This window comes from Crinia signifera, chromosome 1 (genome assembly GCF_055691185.1).
Source record: "Crinia signifera chromosome 1, ASM5569118v1, whole genome shotgun sequence".
Taxonomy (NCBI): Eukaryota; Metazoa; Chordata; class Amphibia; order Anura; family Myobatrachidae; genus Crinia; species Crinia signifera.
The window spans coordinates 219,069,867-219,093,088 of NC_139217.1; the positions used below are offsets into that span (position 1 = coordinate 219,069,867).

General features: G+C 46.3%; 1 protein-coding gene across 2 annotated transcripts in view; it reads right to left on the reverse strand.

Annotated features, from left to right (window-relative positions):
- Positions 1-3,063: 3,063 nt before the first annotated feature.
- UBXN6 (UBX domain protein 6) overlaps positions 3,064-23,222 on the reverse strand; it is a 237,888-nt gene continuing 217,729 nt past the window's right edge. The window contains exons 11-12 of one of the 2 annotated variants that reach the window (XM_083179278.1): positions 15,114-15,259; positions 3,064-3,734 (exon numbers count right to left, since the gene is read on the reverse strand). In XM_083179278.1, the coding sequence (XP_083035404.1) occupies positions 3,606-3,734; positions 15,114-15,259 (275 nt within the window). In that variant the 3' untranslated portion in view covers positions 3,064-3,605. The remainder of the gene's footprint in view (positions 3,735-15,113; positions 15,260-23,222) is intronic. The other variant, XM_083179277.1, reaches the window with a different exon arrangement.

Genomic DNA, 23,222 nt, shown 5'->3' on the forward strand with positions numbered 1-23,222 from the left:
TCTCAACTAAGCAGGCAAAAAGTTTGGCACCTGCATTTAGAAGGAGTTGCTGTGAATCCACAACATGTGGTCAAAGATGCCCTCAACAGAAGTTTAAATATATATTCAGAAGCAGGTGCACTGTCAACAGCAGCTGGTAAAATAGATGTAAAAAAAACCACAACTGTTATAGCAGTACTTTCTGCATAAAATCTTGAGAATTTGTATTAATAAAGCAATATCTATTCAAAATGACAATATTTTAGTTTTGAATGACCATTTCTTTCGAGACTGATACATATATACAATGCTTCTACAAACTTAGGACTTGCAACTTCAAAATAGCTAATAACAATAAGACATGGTGGTCCTCAAAGGATTATCACACATCCTCCGAGACATCTTTATTACTTGTACAAATGATTCTGTAACAGAGTAAATACAGTTTAATAGATTAGTCTGTGATTTTACCATGATGTCCTGTAACCATCTGGAATAGCACACTAAAAAGTGTGTTCTGGACTGTATGTACATTTTATGCAGCAATTCAATTCATTATGTGATTGAAGTTTCTCCACAAAAGGTAGGACCTCAATATTTCCACCAGTTATTTTAAAGCTGCAGAAATGCTAGGTGGCACTATCACAGTCCTGCCTGCTTTTAAAATGTTCAGGGCAGCAATGGCTGGAGAGTACAAAATGCTCTATACAGATAGATGGAAAAACATGATGCTGGCCCAAATATCTATTCTTACTTTAGAAACCCTACTAATGAATACATTTGGTAGAGTTTCCAGTTTAAGGGTTCCATACATTTCATTGCTAAATAGATTGGATTATAAAATTAAAATCTTTTATAGCATATCACATCTCGCAAACTAGAAGCCTTGCCAAAGCTTTGCCTCAGCCTCTGGAGGAATACGCAGGATTGTGGTTGGAATAAAAGTTCTGTATATCTAATGTGTACACACTATTAAAATATAATTTAGAATGGAGGCTGAGAAAATAAACAAGTGGAGACGTCTACTACAATATTTAGAACAAGAGGAAAGAAAGATTGTCTGTTCTCGGTAGACCAGGAGAAAGATTTGAAGTAAAAATGTAACCTTTATTTCAGTAATTTAAGAGGGGAAATAAGAAAAAAAATGGGGATGTGCAAACAAGACAGTGTATTTAATTAAAAAAGAGGATAGACTCCTCACTTAGGCCCTTATTCTGATCGGTGCGTCCGGATCCGAATATGCGGCCAGCACCGTGCGTCCTAAACCCCGCCTTTCATACGGATCGCTAACTCCGTCCGTACGCGGTAAGAAGCTGTCCGAACGGACCGCACGTGTATTTCTCATGAATACACCTCCTCCATCTCAGGGAACCTCCCCCATCATTCGATGGTCCCAGAACATCGAATGCAGGGCCGAGTGGGCCGCCAGCTCCCGCAACTTCAGACCACACGGGCATTTCTCCGTGCAAAAGCAGGGATCTGGGCGGGCAGCTGACATCTGGCAATGTCATATGTCCGCCCCCTACACGTGCGTCACGGCCGCATTACCATACGTACGCCCAGCGTTTTCATGGGAACGCCCATGAAACGCGGGGTGTAAACATATGGTAATGAGCCCAAACAGCCCTTCACACCCCTCTCGTAGTGTACACATTTCATGCGGAATGTGGCTGTGCGTCCGGCTCGCACATGCGCAGAGACAAAACATCGGCGGCACGAACGCACGCGGATATTACCGCACCAACCAGAATAAGGGCCTTAGTGAGACCTCCGTGTCACTGTGTTCCCTTCCTTTATTAATATATTGGTGACACTCTATCCTTACGGTGTCTTCTCATATAACATTAATTAATTTACAATTTAGGCAGACATGTCAGATCTTAGTGGTGGATATGCACAATGAGGGATAGGTGGTCCCTTTATATGGTCCAACAATGGGACTGAGAGGACGTAGTGTTATATCTGAGCCACCTAATTATGGCCGTTAGGTCAATATACTGTAGTACATGTAGATGCGTGCATCCGTAATATGTATATAACACCTAAATACAGTAGGTTGGGTAGTTCAAAATGATAATCGTATATGTTAGGTGCTCCAACACTAGCTGCAAAATTGCTCTCTTAGATGCTTGCATCCATAATATGTATATAAATCCTTAATAGGTTGGACATATCTGCCTAACAGAGGAGACAGGGAAAAGTATTACTGGGTAGTGCACCCAGCAGATCCATATTACAGCGCACCCTTAGTGTGGACAAGTTGTCCTGACACCTTAAGGTTAACTCTCTCGGTCTGCCAGCGAGCACGTGCAATTCCCTAACCTGCTTGTCTCAATGCACCCGGTGGATCCATGTTACGGCGCACCCTTGATGCCAACAGTCAGTCCAGGCACCAGCAGGGTAATCGCCTTCGGTCCAATGTCAAGCATACAGTCCCTGTGCTATTGGTGTGAGTTGCATTGTTCCAGCGCCCACACGCCGGTGAGCCGGGGAAGGAGATCGCGGTTATAAATTACCTTGGTCCTGAGGAAGTGGACAGCGACACGCGTGTTGACCCGATAGACTTAGTGTGAACCCCAGTGTCCTCCCCGATACCCTATACATCCCACTGTACCTCTATCACACAGTGCGCCAAGTCCTCCTGACTGACCACGACCTCCTTCGCTGGCTCACCGGCGTGTGGGGTCTGGAACAGCGCGTCTCACACCAACAGCACAGGGACTGTATGCTTGCCTGTGGACCGAAGGCGATTACCCCGCTGGTGCCTGGACTGACTGTCGGCATCAAGGGTTAACATATACTATTATCATTTTGAACTACCCAACCTATTAAGGTTACATGTACTGCAGTATATTGACCTAACGGCCATAATTAGGTGGCTCAGATATAACACTACGTCCTCTCAGTCCCATTGTTGGACCATATAAAGGGACCACCTATCCCTCATTGTGCACATCCACCACTAAGATCTGACGTGTCTGCCTAAACTGTAAATTAATTAATGGTATATGAGAAGACGCCGTAAGGATAGTGTCACCAATATATCAATAAAGGAAGGGAACAGAGTGACACGGGGTCTATCCTCTTTTGTAATTAAATACACTGTCTTGTTGTTTGCACATTCCCATGTTTTTTGGTTTTATATGTCGCCTCTTAAATTACTGAAATAAAGGTAAAATTTTAACTACAAATCGTTCTCCTGGTGCACCACGAACAGACAATCTTTCTTTCCTCTTGTCTTATTGCTCATTATTGTCTGCGGTAGCACACCCCAATACGGTCACCACACCTAGGTGTACTAGATATAAATATAGATGGTCACACCACTATTATTACATCATACTTTTCCAGTGCGACCGGCAAACCTCTGTCTCCTTAATACTACAATATTTAGACAATATTTAGACAAACAATATCTGCTGTAAATATTTAAAGCCTTTATACTCTTTTGACACTATAGATATAAAACCGCACTGGTATTTACACTTTTTTGCATTCTGCAAACCGGCCTTAAGATGCAACTCAATAATTTAAATATAAATGTACAGTATGCATCTCTTCACTTAGTTTAATCACTTGTATTTAAAAATGAAGATTATGATTTGGGGCTGCTGGAGAACGCGCATCTAGCGAAGGTTCTCTACGGTGGAAAGCAACTCTTGTTTCAGCACACTCTCCGCTTTATGTCCTCCTGCAGCCTCTACATCAGCCAAGACTGCTGCATCCCAACGAAAAGTCAGCAATGCTGATGGAACCTGCAAGCATGAATGTACACATGTAAAGCTCAAAATATAGCCAACATCAGTATTCAGCATCAAATCATGCATTAATAAATCATGTATAAATTAATCTGTTTGTTTTTATAACTAAATTACTGTCTAATCTTCATTTTACCATTCTTCAAGGACCACAAAAAGCCTAAATTACAAGTAAAATAAGAGAAAAATAATTACTGCGCTCACTTGAGTTTTCAGGCGCTGCTGAGCCTTAAGGGTTTCCCAAACCCCTCTTGGTTCATCTATGGTACAATTGTGCCTTTTGTGTTGGATGAATTTTTGGATTTATGGGTAAACTACGTGTAAGATACTTGTTTGTTGTTGTGATGATAATCATAAGCAATGAAACATTGAACTTTACACCAATCTTTCTATTCCAATTCTTATACACACACAAAAGCACACAAACACAACAACAAACAAGTATCTTACACGTAGTTTACCCATAAGCCCAAAAATTCATCCAACACAAAAGGCAGCGCTGTAGCCCACCCAATTGTACCATAGAAGAGCATATCCAACTTTTACAAAGTTTGGTTACCCCATGAATGGCTGCTGAGGGAACTATTATTATTATTGTAATTTTATTTATAAGGCACCACAAGTGTTTCGCAGTGCCGTACAAAGGAACAGTACAGGGAGACAAAACTTGGCATAACATAGAATAAATAACAAAAATAGAGTACAAATAAAGAGCGCCACAGTCCAATACACATTACAGCAGGGGTTCCCAATCTTTTTTGAATCACGGCACCCTAGAGTATCAAATTTTTTTCACGGCACCCCGAGGCCAAAAATAAATGTATTAGATAGGGTTTATATGTGATTCTTTGGGTCAGGTATGTGGTAAAGGACAGGATTTGCTTCTGTTTGTACACATTTTATTAATGGCAGCCACCAGCATTGCTTTTGCTCATAAATAATTAACCATTAATAATTTGAGTTGGTCCTGGACTACCAACCCAGGGCACCCCTGCATGTGTCCCGAGGCACCCCAGGGAGCCACAGCACACAGTTTGGGAATCACTGCATTACAGCTTAAATATAAGTTAAGGTGCCCACAGACGCATCAATTATTGAAAGTGTTTTGTACTTTTTAAGCACAAATTGCATCTTATGTACAATTATTGGATGGTGTTTATGGGCTTGTGCGATGCGCGTTCTCGGGAGCCCGATATTGTATGTCTAAAAAAGTACGTGCTGCACGTACTTTTTAGACTACATCTGAAATTTAACATTACAAACATGGGTTCATCACATCGCATGCATCCAAGTGCACATTGCATCACAACCTGGAAGAAAAGTTGCATAGAACCATTGTACAGACAAAAACGCATAGCACAGTACAATTGTAGCGTCTGTGGGCACCTTTAGTCAGACCTGATTGCAGCCCTGTGGTTTTGCAAGGCAGGCGATTATCGAAAAACTACATATGCATCTGGGCAGCTATGCATGTGCGTTATTCCAGAAAGCGGCAAACTTCAGCAACATTTTGATTTGCAAGCCGGTCGCAGTTTGATTCACTGGAATTAGCCGTATGTGGCTGGTAACTTACCATTTTCTGGGAGTGTAAGGAAAAATGCAGGTGTGTGCAGGCATTTTCAGGGAAAGTTTGTGATGTAAATTTTGGCTTTGATCAGCCTGATTTTATCGCACTGGGTGAGTAGGTCCTGGGTTATGCACAGACAGTAAAAAGTGCATACTGATTTTCAGCTGTAAAACAAGCTGCAAAAATTTCAAAAGCTTTTTGCAGCCTAACACAGGGCGGGATGCCACTCTGGCCGGATCCTGTTTAGGATTCGCTGCACATCCGCCAGGTTCCGGAGGGTGCGAGCATTCGCTGCCAGCCCTCCCTCTCCCCCTATTCAAAACCTCAGGGGCTCGCTACCCCTGACAGCGATTTTTAACCCCCCCAAGAATGCCGCAGGGAGCCGGGGGGACGGCAGAAGGCAGGGAGATGGAAGCCTCCCTGCCTGTGCCAAAATGTGTATGGGAGAAGGTGGGCTCCCGGGGACACAGGCAACACAAGCTGCCCCCCCCCCCCCCCGGGAGAGCTGGCAGGGGATGCAGTGGAGGGAGCGCTGCGCTGGTCCCGCTCCATGCATATGTAATGAATGGGACCAGTGTGCAGTGAATATGTAATGAGCGGCTCATTGCCCCCTGCTGACGTAATGTGTAAAAAAAAAATATATATATATTCATGTGCTGCAAGCACATGAATCCAAATAGCATGCCCCTTCACATAATAAAATGACTGATTTCTCTGTCATCCATATGGGATATTAGGGATTTCAGCATAACGTATGGGAGAAAAGAGGCATCTGCAGGAGACAGGCACATAGAAGCTCTTTCACTGGGTGTACTGGCTCCTCCCCTCTACTTCCTCCCACATGACCAGTTTAAGAAAATGTGCCCTCAGAAAAGGGTGCTCACTGTCAAGCTCCAGAGAGTTTTCTTCAGTTTTATTTCTTTATTGTTTTGGGTCTGCTGTTTGGGCTTAAAAAGCATTCCTGCATCATGGGAAACCAGGGGAAGGGTTCAATTGCCGGCTTCTTTAGGTACCGAATTGACCCTGCTGCAGGACTACTGTCTTGAGAGGGTGTTTGCAACCGCGGTCGCTTAGATGTCAGCGTAGGTAACCCCCAGGATGCCGCACACCCCTGGTTCAGCCCCAAAACTTCAGTGGTATGACCCGGAGTCCCCTCAGAGGGCACCCCAGTTTGCGATGCAGCAAGATGGCGGCAGCGATCCCGGCGTCCCTGCACAGGGACCGCGCAGCCCTGCCCTGGAATTAGGTGCTGCCGCTCTACCCCAAAGCAGGCTAATTATGGCGATTTCCAGTATAGATATATATGTGTACCCCCCAGCGCTATGCAATGGGCGAGGCTTACTGGAAAGCTGATTGGAAGCATAGCGTTGAAAAACTCCCTTATATGGGGACAGACTGTTTGGGAGTGAGTTGGATTATCTGATTTCAAAGGCTACTGCTGGGAAATAAACATCCCTCCCGTCTACTCCCACTGCACAGCAATGTCCCTTCTCAGGTCCCATGCAGCAGTCCTTTCAGGCCAACAGATTCCGCCAGAAGGTGAGAGGTGGCTCCAATGCGCAGAGGGGTTCTCGGACAAAGTTCCGTAAGGCCGCAGCTCTTGCAGCCCAGGATCGTAGCTCTGGAGCTACCGGATCCAAGCCCTCTGCATACCTGCCCAGAACCACCACAAGATTTAATTGAGGGGGAAGCTTGTCTGCTACATTACGACCAAGTGTGGGAGGTGTCCTGTACCAATCTTTGGGTGCAAGGCTACAAGCTAGAGTTTGCAAAGCCACCCCCGGCACAGGTTCTTCAAATCAGGGCTACCAGCATTGAGAGAGACTCAGGCCACCCTGTTACAGGCGATACAGAGACTATTGCTGCCTCGGGTTGTTATCCCTGTCTCTCCTCGGTACGTCCAATTCTAAACTTAAAGTCTCTCAATCCATTCCTAAAGGTAAATACTTTCTGGATGGAGTCCCTTCGGGCGGTCATAGTGGGATTAGAACAGGGAGAGTTCCTAGCATCCCTTGATGTGAAGGACACATACCTGCACATCCCAATATGGGTCACACATCAGGCATTCCTGCGGTTTGCCATTCTGGAGGACCATTATCCATTTCAGGCCCTTCCCTTTGGTTTGTCCACTGCACTCCACATATTAACAAAGGTGATGGTGGAGATGATGGTCTTACTCAGAAAGAGGGGGATAAACATCATACCCTTCCTGGACAACCTTCTTATCAAGGCCAGGTCGGAGGAGGCTTTGAATCTGGCAATTCAGGTATCTACACAGGTCCTCATTGCACACGGGTGGTTACTGAACCTTCCCAAGTCCTCGCTGATCCCATCGCAGTGGCTGATGTTTCTGGGCATGGTACTGGATACCAGGGAGAAGAAAGTCTGCCAGGGGACAAGGTTCAAGCGCTCCAGATCCTGGTGAGCAATCTATTGGCTGTGGTGCAAGTCACTGTCCATCAATGCATTCAGGTTCTGGGAAAAATGGTTGCCTCTTTTGAGGCGATCTCATACGGGAGGTTCCACTCCCGTGTGTTCCAGTTAGACCTCCTTAGCAAATGGTCAGGGTCCCACTTGCAGATGCACAGGAAGATTTACCTGTCCACGAGATCCAGGGAATCACTGAAATGGTGGCTCCATACTCCAAACCTGCTTGCAGGCAGGAGGTTCAGGATCCAGAATTGGACTCTGCTAACGACAGATACCAGTCTCCAAGGATGGGGCGCCGTGATGCTGGGAATGACCTTCCAAGGCAGGTGGTCCCTTTGGGAATCCAAACTCCACATAAAGAATCTGGAGTTGAGAGCGGTGTTTTATGCTCTCCTGCAAGCTGCAACTTTGCTGGAAGATCAGGCGATGAAAGTCCAGTCCGACAATGCGACGACAGTGGCATTTATAAACCACCGAGGAGGCATGAGGAGCAAGTCCTGCATGAGAGAGGTCTCACCAAGATCCTCAGTTGGGCAGAGGCTCATCTGATTGCGCTGTCGGCCATTTTCATCCCCGGGGTGGACAATTGGGAGGTGGACTTCCTGAGTCGTCATGACCTTCACCCGGGGGAAAGGAGCCTGAAAGAACAAGTCTTTGCACGCATTGTGGATCAGTGGGGAAACCCATAGATAGATCTGATGACGTCCAGGCTCAACAAGAAGTTGGCCCGGTATTGCTCCAGGACCAGAGATCCTCAAGCGGAGGCAGTGGACGCACTGACAACACCTTGGTGCTACGACCTGGTGTATGTATTCCCGCCAATTCCATTACTGGCAAAGGTTCTAAATAAGATAAGATCCGACGGAGTGGAAGCAATCCTGATAGCACCTGACTGGCCTCGCAGGGCATGGTGCACGGACCTTCAAGCCATGTTAGTGGACGACCCGTGGTGCCTCCCTCAAGAAAGAGACTTGCTCACTCAAGGTTCCTGCGTCAGCCAAGCCTTAGAGCAACTATGTTTAACGGCCTGGAGGTTGAGCGGCAGATTTTAGCTCACAAGGGATTGCATGCGTCAGTCATCTCTACGACTCAGGCCAGGAAGCCAGTGACTTCTGCACATTACCACCACATTTGGAGGAGATATGTAGGCTGGTATGAACAGTTGAAATTTCCACCAGCAGAATTTAAATTGGACCGCTTCCTTTATTTTCTGCAGTCTGGTTTGGAGTTGGGCCTACGTTTGGGTTCCTTAAAGGTACAGATTTAGACCCTCTCCATTTTCTTATAGAGGTCTAGACTTTCCTGCAAGGGGTGCTGCATATTAAACCCCCTTTGTGCAGCCTACACCTCCATGGGAATTGGATGTGGTCTTAGACTTCTTGCAGTCATCTTGGTTTGAACCCTTGAACTCAGTGGAGTTAAAGTTCATGACATGGAAGGCAGCAGTTCTGTTAGCTTTGGCTTCAGCATGGAGGGTGTCAGAGCTGGGCACTCTGTCTTGCAAGAGCCCATACCTTATATTCCATGAGGATAGGGCAGAGCTCAGAACAAACCCACGGTTTCTTCCAAAGGTTGTTTCGATCTTTCATTTGAACCAACCTATTGTGGTTCCAGCAGGTGGGCCTCACTCGGAGATCCCTGCTACATTGGATGTGGTTCGGGCTCTCAGGTTGTACATCCAGAGGATGGCAGGGCTTCGCAAAACAGATTCCCTCTTTGTTCTGTAGAGGTAGAAAAAAAGTCATCCGGCCTCAAGTAATCAATTGCTCGGTGGCTTTGTACTGCTATCAAATAGGCCTATTCTGTAGCTGGCCTGCCTGGCCCTGCTACTGTTAGGGCTCATTCTACCAGGGCAGTGGGTACATCCTGGGCGGCTGCCCAAGGTGTTTTGGATCTGCAGCTATGTAGGGCAGCTACATGGTCGAGCCAACATACATATGTCAAATTTAATAAATTTGACACCATTGCCAAGGACATTCAGTTTGGGAATGCAGTGCTGCAGCAATCTCCGCACATTCCCCTCCGTCCTTGAATCATGGCTATAATTCCCATACGTTATGATGAAATCCCCAATATCCCATATGGATGATAGAGAAAATAGGATTTTAATACTTACCGGTAAATCCTTTTCTCGGAGTCCATATGGGACATTGGGCATCCTCCTCAGTATCTATATCAACTATAAATCATATTGTTCATAATTGAACAACCCCCCTCCCCACACACTCACACACCTCCCCAATGCCTTATTGCAACATTTCTTTGCCCTCTTGAGGTCTATCTCCCTGGAAGGAACCTCTTCCATCCTCATATGGTCGCCGACCATCGAATGATGGACCGAGTGGTCAGGAAGCACCGAGTGCTCCAGACCACTCAGACATTTTTCTGAATGAAAGCAGGGATATGGGTGGCCAGCTGACATCCGGCTATGTCAGCTGTCCGCCCCCCACATGTGCGTCACGGCCGGATTACCATATGTTAGCCCAGCATTTTCATGGGAACGCCCATGAAACGCGAGGCGTACGCATATGGTAATGAGCCCAAACAGCCCTTCACGCCCCTCTCCACCACCTGCTTGGATGGTTCCGTACGATAATTTTCTGCACGGAACTCACGCCGTGTTCATATGTGTGAGGCGTTCGCACATGCGCAGATACGCCTCTGCACATGCACAAACACCAACCATCGACCGTCCGTCCGCATTCGGAGCCATCCGACTCAATCAGAATGGGCCATAGGGTATAGAAACCAATGCAGATGCTTGTTATGGTCTATTGTTTTGGGCTCTGAGAGACAAACATAAACTACCCGACACTTAGTTTTAGTTATTATTTGCAAATTCGACAGTTTACCCAATCAATATCTTTCCACAGATTCTCTCATGTCTTTATTATCTTTTCAGATTTAAGTTGCCCTGACAATGCAATCAGGACATGGTGAAGAGGCGTTGGTTGCATCATTATGTACTACCTTCTGAATATTGAGTCTGCGGCCCTGAGGAAATCTATTGGGCTATTGTTCATTATATTGCATAGTGTTATAGCAAAATGAAAGCTGTCTCGGTACTGCTGCTTATTGTGTATCCTAGGATTTACGAACTCCTGAAGTACCTAAAAAAGTGGAAACCCATCACTGTTGCACCTCCACAAAAATGAGGTAATACATTTCGGAGAAGTAAAAAACCTTTTATTAGAATTTAATTAATTAATTTGGTACTTGTGTAGTTTCATGGCACCACTTACGTAGTCAGCGTAGTGTCCCTGTCAGCATCAGCATTGTGTCCCGCAGCCAGCATAGTCAGCTTGTGTCTGTGACTGTGTTTACGTTCGCGCCTAACCAGAGCAGTTAGCGTAGTCAGTCAGCATTACGCAGTCAGCGTAGTCAGTTAGTGTTGTGTCAGCGCTTATTAAATTGGCTATTTTTAACCTGCCTGAAATGATAGGTGTGAATGTGTTCCTGAAACTCCCCCACTATCCACATCAGCCAGAAGCATGGGGAGCTCAGCGAACCCCGCGAGGGGATGCGGTACACTTCCTTCCGACCTGTTCATACCCCCACTATCCATGTCAGCGTGGAGTTGATGTTATAAAGTGTGGCGAGTGCAGCAAGCTAGCCATGACTAAGCATGGTCAGCGCAGTGAGCCCCGTGAAGGGACGTGGAAAACGAGCCCAAAGCTTTTCCGCCAACACAGGGGATCTGGCAGTTACCGGTGCTCTGTGAGAGGCATTCACTAGACTTGCCAGGGACGCCGGGGACAGAGCTGCAGCTCACGGGGACAGTACGGTGACCACGCTGCCTGACAGGGACACTACGCTGACTACGCAGGGCTGCCGTGGGGACAGTACGGTGACCAGGCTGCCTGACAGGGATACTACACTGACTACACAGGGCTGCAGTGGGGATACTACGCCGACTATGCTGGGCTACCGTTGCCCTACACTGACAACATAGCGTAGCATGGCGAAGTGAAACTACACAAGTACCATTATTTTTTATTGCATCCTTTTCTTGTGTGCTTAAATCAGACACTTTTCTGTTCTTCCTTATTTATTTATTTATTTATGGTATTTATATCCGATTCAGGTGAACGGTATAGGACTTACAATGGTTTCTATATAAGCGTTCCACTTTTTAAGGGACCAAAAGTAATGAGACAATCGACTCAAAAGCGATTTCATGGACAGGTGTGGGCTATTTTCTCATTATTTCATCATCAATTAAGCAGATAAAAGGTCTGGAGTTGATTCCAGGTGTGACATTTGCATTTGGAATTTGTTGACTCTCAATATGAGATCCAAAGAGCTGTCACTATCAGTGAAGCAAGCCATCATTAGGCTGGAAAATCAAAACAAACCTATCAGAGTGATAGAAAAACATTAAGTGTGGCCAAATCAACTGGTTGGAGCATTCTTAAAAAGAAAGAATGCACAAGAGAGCTCAGCAACACCAAAAAACCCGGAAGACCACGGAAAACAACTGTGGTGGATGACCGAAGAATTACCTCCTTGGTGAAGAAAAATCTCTTCACAACAGTTGCTAGATCAAGGACATGCTCCAGGAGGTAGGTGTATATGTGTCAAAGTCAACAATCAAGAGAAGACTTCACAAGAGGTGAGCCACAAACACAGGAAGACCAGATTAGAGTTTGCCAAACATCTAAAAAAGTTAGAGTTCTGGAACAACATCCTATGGACAGATGAGACAAAGATCAACTTGTACCAGAGTGATGGGAAGAGAAGAGTATGAAGAAGGAAAGGAACTGCTCATGGATCCAAAACATACCACCTCATCAGTGAAGCATGGTGGTGGTAGTGTCATGGTATGGGCATGTATGGCTGCCAATGGAACTGGTTCCCTTGTATTTATTGATAATGTGACTGCTGACAAAAGCAGCATAATGCAAAGGCAAACAAAGAGTTTTTAAGGCAAATAAGTAGAATGTTATGCAATGCCCAAGTCAAATCACCTGACGTGAATCCATTGAGCATGCATTTCACTTGATGAAGACAAATCTGAAGGAAAAATGCCCCAAGAACAAGCAGGAACTGAAGACATTTGCAGTAGAGGCCTGACAGAGCATCACCAGGGATGAGAACCAGCGTCTGGTTATGTCTATGCATTCCAGACTTCAGGCTGTAATTGACTGCAAAAAAATTTGCAACACAGTATTAAAAAGTTCAAGTTTGATTTAGGTCCCTTACAAAATGGGAGGCACATATAGAAACTATTGTAATTCCTACACTGTTCACCTGATTTGGATGTAAATACCCTCAAATTAAAGTTAAAAGTCTGCAGTTAAAGCACATTTGTTTGTTCATTTCAAATCCATTGTGGTGGTTTATAGAGCCCAAAATATCAGACTTGTGTCGATGTCCCAATATTTATGGACCTGACTGTTGGGAATCTGGATTTATGGTTCAGTCTGCTTTGGTTTTGTGTTCAGCAGTTGACTCACTGGTGGCCTCCAGTGGTAGCTATGTGCCACATTGGCTCAGTATTCTGGCAGCTAATTATTCACTAGGTTGTGAGGTAATTAGCTCGTTAAGCACTAGCCTGGGAGCTCCCTGAATCTTCAGGTGTAATTAATCACCTGAGCCCTTTATAGGGCAGGCTCACCTGCAGTACTTTGCCAGTGATAGCCTCAGTTCCTGTCAGCTTCTAGCTTCCTGTTAACCTATGTTTAGTTCCTGCTTCCTGTGGAGAGAACTCTCTGTCAGCTCTCAGCTTCGCTACCTGGTTCCCTGGTCCGTCTGCTGTTTGGATCTCAGGATTTATCCTCTGCAGCTCATTGCTCACTGTAGCATCAGCCTGTATACCCGGACCCCGGAGCTTTCTGGTTCCTGCTGTTCTCCTTTGGAAATTCCAGTGCTCTCCTGGTTTCCTGCTTCCAAGTCTGCTTGGTGTGTCATCCAGTCCTGGGCCAGAGCCTGCGCCTGATCCACTTCCCTCTTCTCCCTGTGGGTCACGTAAGTGCTCCTTTGGAGCCCGGTGGTTCTATCTTTTATTATTCATTTGCCCGTCGTGGCTGTTCCCCGCTGTGGGTCCATCGTTATTCCTTTGTGTCATTTTTCCAGCTGTTCCTCCTGTTTTGTTATTGTCTGTCGCCCTAGCTTCCATCAGGCAGGGGTGTTTCCCTTTCCATCTGCAACCGGTTTTGGGGAATCACTTGTCTTGGTGTGCCCCTGTTCCGAGATTCCCTATTGTATCTCTTGTGTCTGCGACTGGGTCGCAACTCCCGTCCTTGGCCTGGTGCCGGTAGTCAGGGGTCTTTTTCCAGCTAGGTCCTTTAGCCAGATCATCCTTTTGAGCTACCCCCTGGCGATTGCTCACACCTTGTCATTACCTAACACCTGGCTGCATCGGGGTCAGAGCCGGCCTAACTGGCTCTGTCGAATGCGGCGGCTACAGGCAAAGCCTAGCACTTGCAGGGGTATTCCATCTGCCCGGGGGACTCAACAGAGTCAGTGTAGGTTTCGCTGTGGCCGTTCTAAACAGCGGTCCCAGCTGCGGGCTCACGCCTGACCTTTTTCCTCCTGCCAGCTGTCGTATCACCCAGAGCCCAGGCGAAAACCATAACACCTGACTATCAATAAACACTGATGGACATATGGAATGAGGTCTTACTCCATTACTTGGAGTACACCAAATCTACAGAACTTTTAGTTGACAGATTTTACCACTACTACTGTGGTACCAATTTACCTGTGCTCACTAATAAGTTATTTTTAGTATTAAATACTATCATTTTTAACATATTGTTCACCTTATTTATTTAACAGTTTATTGTTTACAGCAAGCAATGGTTATTTTTTTTTTTTATTATGATGACTGTACCATGCTCTGCTTTCAAATATTCATTTGATAGACTCGCAATGAAAAGATTGGATTTTTTAAGTTATAATTCAAGTTAACAATTTTCATGCTTCATTCTTTTCCAATCCAAACGACACTATGGCCTTACTGATTTTTGTTTAATTACAGTAAATTAATAGATTCCAGTGGTTATCAAACTGTGTGCCATGGCACACTGGGGTACCTTAGGGAACTTGCAGGGGTGCCCTGGATTGGTGGTCCATGCCCATGAAAAAATATTTATGACAAATGTAATAGGCATATATGGACAAACGGGTGAAACTAAAGATAAATTATAAACACAATTTACTAAATTTAATTTTTTTTTTCTTATTTTATCAATGATAAAGTTTTGCCCAAGGGGTGCCTTAAAAAAATCTGATACTAAGGGGTGCCGTGATTCAAAATAGTTTGGGAACCTCATGTTTAAATCATTAGAGATTATACCAATCAGTTATAGAAGTACTGTACAAGTCATGATCACTGCAATAAATAATGCCAGGTAGTCCTGAACACTATTACTCACCAAACCACAGTCACTGAATACCATCTGGTCATCTTCTAACTTCTGTCCACAAGGAGCAAGGAGTTCGTATGGAAGCCAGTCATTCTGCATTTGCTGGCGCACAAAATCAAACAAAACAGACAACCTTTCCCGAGCATAAAATATGCCTAAAATAATAATAAAAAAGTATTAGCAACACAAATGTTAAATATTTCTGAAAAAAAAAAAAACAGCACATATATTTAGATAAATAAGAAAGTGGCTGAAAGACCACTGACACAAAAAAAAATTGGCCTGGTCTGCAAACTTAAGCTCCGCACACACGGAGTATTTTGGTTGCTGAGCGATTTTTACTTAATATCGCTCAGCAAAAAATTGCGATGGTCACTGATAAAAACTGTAGAAGAAAGCCGCTGTTCCCAGGAGAATGCTCCTCTGACCAGCGACCTGTACTGGGCTGGTCGCGGGAGTGCACTCCTAGCAATCAATGCCCCGTACACTTGAGGGGCATGTACATGGTATCGCCATGTACCTGGCGATATTGGCTGAAATTGCCCCATGTACGGGGCTTTACTGCTTAATGTCAGTGACCTTTACTTTTTTTTTAATTACCATCATCATCACCACCACCATCAAGCGTTTATTGCACCATACAAGGAATACTACAGTAGTATGAAAGTAAAGTAAGTACAAGGAAACATTGAGCTAACCTGGTGACTAACGGTAGAATTCAATGACCCAGTGCCTTGGGAGGAAGGACAGACAGGATTGGAAAAGACAAAATGTGGAAGCAGAACAAGAAGATAGGAAGAGGAGCATTAGCACTGAGGATAGTGTAGACTGAAAAGGGACAGAAGATGACCAGAAAGCAATAAGGGGTCAGAAGTTTAGGCAGGACCTGACAAGGGCATGAATAAGATTTGGGAAAGGTTCCTGTTCTGTAGATGTTGAATGCATCAGAATTTGCGGATAGAATGAATGTGGTGGGAGAAGAATAGGGAAGAGTCAAAAGATGACACTGACACACTTGAGGGACAGGAGAGAGGAAATCATTAACAACAAAAACATATGGGTGCCGGATGACTCACCGACAGTCGGGATTCCGATAGTCATTACCCCAACGTCGGATTCCTGACTGCTCCCTCGTGGGGGTCCACGGCCCCCATAGAGGGAGAATAAAATAGGTGGCGAGCACAGCAAGCCACTGTGCCCGCAAGGGATTAGTTGCACTCCCCCTTCTATGCAGTCAGGATTCCAACATCAGGCTAATGACTGTCGGAACCCCAACTGTTGGTGTGTTATACCACACCCAAACATATATGGTAAGGAAATTACTTAGGAAAGTGAGACAGTAGAAATAAAGGCAAGAAAGTTCTAGACATGTTAGGTTTAAGAATGATACACAAAACAAAAACTCCCTTTTGGGCATGACACAGGATCAGTCCCTAATCCACCTAATTCAGTTATTCAAGCCTATTTGGAATCTTGTAATTGTCCTAAATTGCCAAGTTCTACTGTTTCTATGTTAAACGCCCTTATTTCTGATGAAATAGACAAGGCTTTGCAAACGCAAAAAACATCTAAATCACAAGGCCCCAATGGCTTCCTAACATCTTATTATAAAGACTTTAACTGGCTTATTGTCCCCACATTTGGGGGCTTATTTTAAAAAGATTATGCACGGAGACCGATTTCATATGATTTATTGAAATCTGTTAATGTGGTGAACCCAAAACCCAGAAAGATTAATCTTACTATTCAATACCAACATTAAATTATTTGCAAAGGTTTGCTCATTGAGAGAGAAGCGTGCAGACTAAAGTGAAGCTTGAATACTTAAGTGACTTGTGAGTTTGAAACAGAAGCTGGTGACTTAGAATACAGAAAAGGTGAGTTTGCACACAAAAGTCTAAATATTCATATTCTATTTTATGGTTATGCATCTTTTTTTATCTTATTGCAACCTGTTGCTTATATTTTGACATTTAATTCATTTTATCTATATTTTATTCAACATTGTATTTCATTTGACTCATTCACTGTTATTTTCTCTTATCTTTGCCATACATTTATTGCACTCTGTTTCCCTCTTCACGCCTGCTCACATTCGCCTCACTTCTGACCTTCTATGTTCTTTTCATCCTCTCGCTTTTTGTAGTTTCATGCTTAATTGGATTACTCAATTAACCTGATTTTACCCACTTGTCTCCTCTCTGACAGCTGTTCCTTGACTGTTACCTTCTCTCCTCTTTCATATCCCAAGCTATCTCACTCTGTTATTTACCATATCCTCGCAATCTATTACAGACGCTGTCTGTCTTCCCAAATCCCTGCTCTCTGTCTGCTTTCACTAATCTACCCTCTCACCTCTGGTCCCCATGGCTGTTAATCTTCACTTTCTCCTACCGCTCCTCCCATCTCATACCTATCCTGACCCCTCGCTCCCCACCCTCCCAAGGACCCCCCTCGCTTCTGCAATCCCAAAAACCTTCTCCACAAATACACAACCTACCACCAGATCCATCTGCAACAAACTCCCTGCCATCCATGACCTATTCATCTCTAGCACATTCCACCTCCTTGGTATCACTGAGACCTGTCTCTCCACCTCTGATTCTGTCTCTCCAGCTGCTCTCTCCCACGGTGGCCTCTCTTTCTCTCACACCCCCAGGCCTGACGGTCGCCAAGGTGGAAGTGTGGTTTTTCTCCTCTCAGCCTCCTGCACCTACAGTGTCATTCACCCTGAATCCTCTCTCCTCTTCTCCTCGTTTGAGTCTCATTCCATCCGTCTATACTACCCCTACCATCTCCGTGTCGCTGCAATCTACCGTCTCCCTGGCCCTATCTCCCAATTTCTTGACAACTTCGCCGCCTGGCTTCCACACTTCCTCTCCTCTGACATACCTTCTGTCATTCTTGGTGACTTTAATATCCCCTTGGATAACCCCGCTGATCCTGGCACCTCCAAACTCCTCTCTCTCTGCTCCTCTCTTGGCCTATCTCAGTGGACTACATCTCCCAGTACTTGTGTATTATCAGGGTGCCCGATTTAATGTAAATCGCATACGATATCACATACGATTTATCGCCCGATTCGATCCGCGAAGCGATTTAGCGGCCGATTTGCGTCCGATTTTTGGCCATTTCCTGCCGATTTGCATGCTATTCCATCCTTGCACACCCCCAGGTACTTGTTTCCTATCACGGTGCACATCGCATACCATGGCATAACATATGCGATGGTATGCGATGCAATTTTCGGGAAAATGCCAGATTGTACAATTAAATATCGCATTAGCATTGCATGCCAGCAAGTGGCATGCGATGCGATTCGGTTTTTAATTATACAAGCACCCTGATGGGTGCTTACAATGTTAAATGCACCCCCATTGTCAACGCCACCCGCCCTATCAACGCCAACCCGAAGTGTGGCGAGCGCAGCGAGCCCGTGAGGGGCGGTGGTACGTGTCCTCCAACCTTTTCATACCCCCACTATCCACGTCGGCGTGGAGTTGATTTTAGACAGTGTGGCGAACGCACCGAGCCAGAAGCGTGGCATTGACAATGGGGGTGCATTTAACATTGTAAGCACACATCAGGGTGCTTGTACAATTAAAAATCGCATCGCATGCCGCTATATTGCATGTGATGCGATGCACTACGATGGAAATCGGGGGTGTGCAATGATGGAATAGCATGCGATTTGCGTCCAATTTCGCTGGCGTCTTGATAATACACAAGTACCCCTCTCCCACCCACATCCAAGGACACTCTCTCGATCTCGTCTTCTCCCGCTCTAGTTCTCTTACTGACTACACTATCTCGGCTTTTCCTCTTTCTGACCATCACCTCATCTCCTTCTCCCTCACTGCTTCACCCTCTCCCACCCCCCATCCCAAGTGCTTTGTCTCACGGCATAACGTCAACACACTTGATATTGATGCCTTCTCAGACACGCTGTGTCCTCTTCTCGCCCCAATCGCCGCCATGTCATGCCCGAACCTCGCCGCCTCCCTCTATAACGACACCCTATCTTCGGCATTGGACTCTGCTTGCTTTCCCTCCTCTATCACCCTTCGATGCTCCCACCCCCTACCGTGGCACTCTCTATCACCCGATTCCTTAAAACGTGCTCTTGCACTGCTGAGCGCTTCTGGAAGAAATCACGCTCCCTCGCGGATTATCTCCATTTCAAATTCATTATTTCCACCTTCAGCTCTGCTCTTGCTCTGGCCAAGGAATACTACTTTAAGTCCCTCATCCTTTCCCAATCATCCAACCCCCGCCGGATCTTCGCCACCTTCAACTCCTTGCTCTTCCGTCCTCCATCGTACCCGCTGATTTTGCTACCTACTTTTCATCCAAAATCTCCTCTCTCAGGACTGCCATCACTGCTGCCATGACCTCACCCTCTCCCTCCTCCCCTCCTACATCTCCACTCCCCTCCTTCCCACCCCTGTCCTCATTTTACCCCAACACTGCCGCTGAAGTCCATTCTATCCTTCAATCCGCTTCTCCCTCCACCTGCCCGCTCGATCCTATCCCCACCAATCTTATCCGTCGTCTCAGTCCGCCGGTGTTCTCTCACCTGGCTCACCTCTTTAATCTTTCCCTATCCTGTGGGATCTTCCCCTCCTCCTTTAAACATGCTCTTGTCTCCCCAATTTTCAAAAAAACTAATCTGGACCCCAACTCTCCATCCAACTACAGGCCCATCTCCCTCCTCCCTTTTGCCTCCAAGCTCCTAGAATGTCTGGCCTATAATCGTCTCCTAAGCCACCTTACTGCTAACTCCATTCTAGACCCCCTCCAATCCGGGTTCCGCCCTTTACATTCCACTGAAACTGCCCTGACCAAAGTCACTAACGATCTACTATCGGCTAAATCCAAAGGCCTCTTCTCTATCCTCATCCAGCTTGATCTATCGGCTGCCTTTGACACTGTTGACCACCCTCTCCTGCTCAACACCCTCCGCTCCTTTGGAATCACTGGCACGGTCTTCTCCTGGTTCACCTCATACCTCTCTGATCGCTCCTTCTCCATCTCCACTCCGAGCTCCTCCTCTCCTACTACCCCGCAGCCAGTCGGTGTTCCCCAAGGGTCAGTCCTTGGCCCTCTCCTCTTCTCCCTCTACACCACATCTCTGGGCACCCTCATCAGCTCCTATGGCTTCCATTACCACCTTTACGCTGATACCCTAATCTATCTTTCCTCCCCTGACCTATCCCCATCACTCCTGTCCAAGGTCTCCGAATGCCTCACGGCCATCTCAGCCTGGATGACCCATCGTTTCCTGAAACTAAACATGGCTAAAACTGAACTTCTAATCTTCCATTCCCAGAACATTCCTTTTTCTCCTACTATTTCCATTAGCATTGGTGAAACCGAGATCACCTCGTCCGACCAAACGCACTGACTCGGTGTCATCATTAACTCCTCCCTCTCTTTCACCCCCCACATTTGTGCTCTCTCACAGTCTTGCCGCTTTCACCTCCGCAACATCTCAACGCATCAGACCATTCTTCTCCACTAACGCAACCAAAATTCTCATTCACTCTCTTGTCATCTTTCGCCTTGACTACTGCAACATCCTTCTCTCTGGGCTACCTCTCGCCCGCCTCGCCCCTCTCCAAACCCTTCTTAACGCTGCTGCTAGGCTCATCTTCCTAACCCGCCGCTCTACCTCCGCCTCCCCCCTCTGTCTATCTCTTCACTGGCTCCCCTTTCCTTTCTGAGTTCTCTTTAAACTCCTCACCACCACCTACAAGGCTCTCTCCTCCTCTATCGCTCCTTACCTCTCTTCACTGATTTCTATCCACACTCCCTTCCGTCCTCTTCGCTCCACCGCCGACTGACCTCTCACCTAATCACCTCCTCCTCCCACTCCCGTGTCCAAGACTTCTCTCGCGCTGCCCCCCTGCACTGGAACAACCTCCCATCAGGCTTTCTGATTCCCTTACCTCCTTCAAGCGCTCCCTCAAAACCCACTTCTTCCGACTAGCCTATCCCTCCTCCTCCTAACCGCTTTTGCTCATCCTATCCGTTCCCATCCGTTCCTACTTATCCTATTGTTTTTCGTTCATCCACCCACCTCCTTTTAGTCTGTTTACACTTATGAGTAGGGCCCTCCTTCCTCACCCTACCTCTTTACCTCACCAGTGCTCCTGCCTGGAGAATTTTCCAGGTGGGTACCAGTATTAAGTGGGTAACATAGGGATCGTTGCTGGGGCCTCTTCTATTTAACTTATTCATAAATGATATAGAGGAGGGAATTACCACTTCTCCAGGAAGAGAGTTCCAAAGTTTGACTGCTCTGACGGTAAAGAAATTTTTTCTTATAGATGAGCAAAATATTTTTTCTTTTAATCTAAACTCGTGCCCTCACATCTTAGATGTTATGATGCCCTTGCCTGGACGCTGGAGATAACGGCTGGTTACTGGAGACAAGGAGATCAGGCGTGAGCCCGTAGCCGGGACCGCCGGTTAGGACGGCCACAGCGGATCCTACACTTACTCTGTTGAGTCCCCGAGGCAGATGGCAAACCCCTGCAGAGCTAGGCTTCGCCTGTGGCCGCCGCGTCCGAAGGAGCGAGTTAGGCCCGCTCCGACCCCGATGCAGCTAGGTCTTAGGTAGAGACAAGGGGAAAGCGATCGCCACTGGGTAACCCAAGAGGACAAGCTGACTACTGGACCTAGCTGGTAAACGGCCCCTAACTGCCGGCACCTGGCCAAGACGGGAGAGCGACCTAGTCGCAGACACTAGCTGGTAGAGGGGAGTTCCCAGCAAGACACACCACAGGGACAGTGACTCCCCAAGGCAGGAATCCGGATAAAGGGAGAATCTCCTGCATAAATAGAAATCTACTGGAATACAAGGGACAAGAGAATTTATCCTGGAAAGAACATAGGGGAAAAAATGACAAGAGTGGACACAAACAACAAGCCCACGGAGGGGCGAAGCCACGGAGGGCCAGCGGACCAGGAGAAAGGAAGACCAGGGCTCCACTGGAGAACTTACTTGACCCACGGAAGATGGAGACTGTGGGTCCGATGCAGGCTCGCAGGCTGAGGATGGACACAGCTGGTAACTCCAGAAGCAAGCTGGGAATGGACACCGCAAGAACTTCCGGATACAGGCTGGGAATGGACTCAGCTGGAACTTCCAGATACTGGCTGGGAACACCAAGATGACTGGAGCTGAATACTCCAGCCTAAGACCGGGGACCAGAGGACCACGGGGACCGGGAGGCAAAAGCAGTATGCTTAGAGAAGCAAAAGCTATAACCGGCGTCTGTGCCCAGTAGACGCCAGCTATTTATTTGAGTTTCGCGCTGCCTGACTAACTTCAGGCGCGCACGTTTGCGGCCGCCGGGCGGAAGCTCGGGGACGTTGCCTGGCAACGTCCCGATGCTCCGTCTCAGAGTGAGGCCTGGGACGCTGCCCGGCAACGTCCCCGGCCACGTCACTCTGTGCCGCATCCGCCGTCCGTCCAGGTGTATTGCAGCCCGGACGGCGGGGTGCAACACTAGATTCCTTTCTAGTAGAAAAAAGGGTGTTTAACAGTTCCTTATATTGGCCCCTAATATATTTATACATGTTGAGCATATCCCCCCTTAAACGTCTTTTCTCTAGTGTAAAAAGTCCCAAATTCTCATAGCTTAAATTCTCCATTCCCCTAAAAAGCTTTGTTACTCTTCTTTGGATTTTTTCTAATTCTATGATGTCCTTTTTATAGTGCGGGGCCCAGAACTGCACTGCGTATTCGAGGTGCGGTCTAACCAATGATTTGTAGAGAGGCATAATTACTTTTGAGTCCCTAGTTTCCATGCCCCTTTTAATACATGAGAGAATTTTTGTTGCTATATTACATTGAGCACTACACCCCAGTTAGTTGTCTATTTGGACTCCTAGATCCTTTTCGAGTACTGATTTACCCAATTCATCCCCACTTAGGTTATAACTAGCACACTGGTTAGGTCTCCCGAGGTGCATGACCTTGCATTTGTTCACATTGAACCTCATCTTCCACTTTTTTGCCCACTCATCTAGATTGTCAAGATCATTTTGAAGCGTGGTGACATCTTCTGATGATTTAATAACTCTGCTCAGTTTTGTATCGTCCGCAAAGAT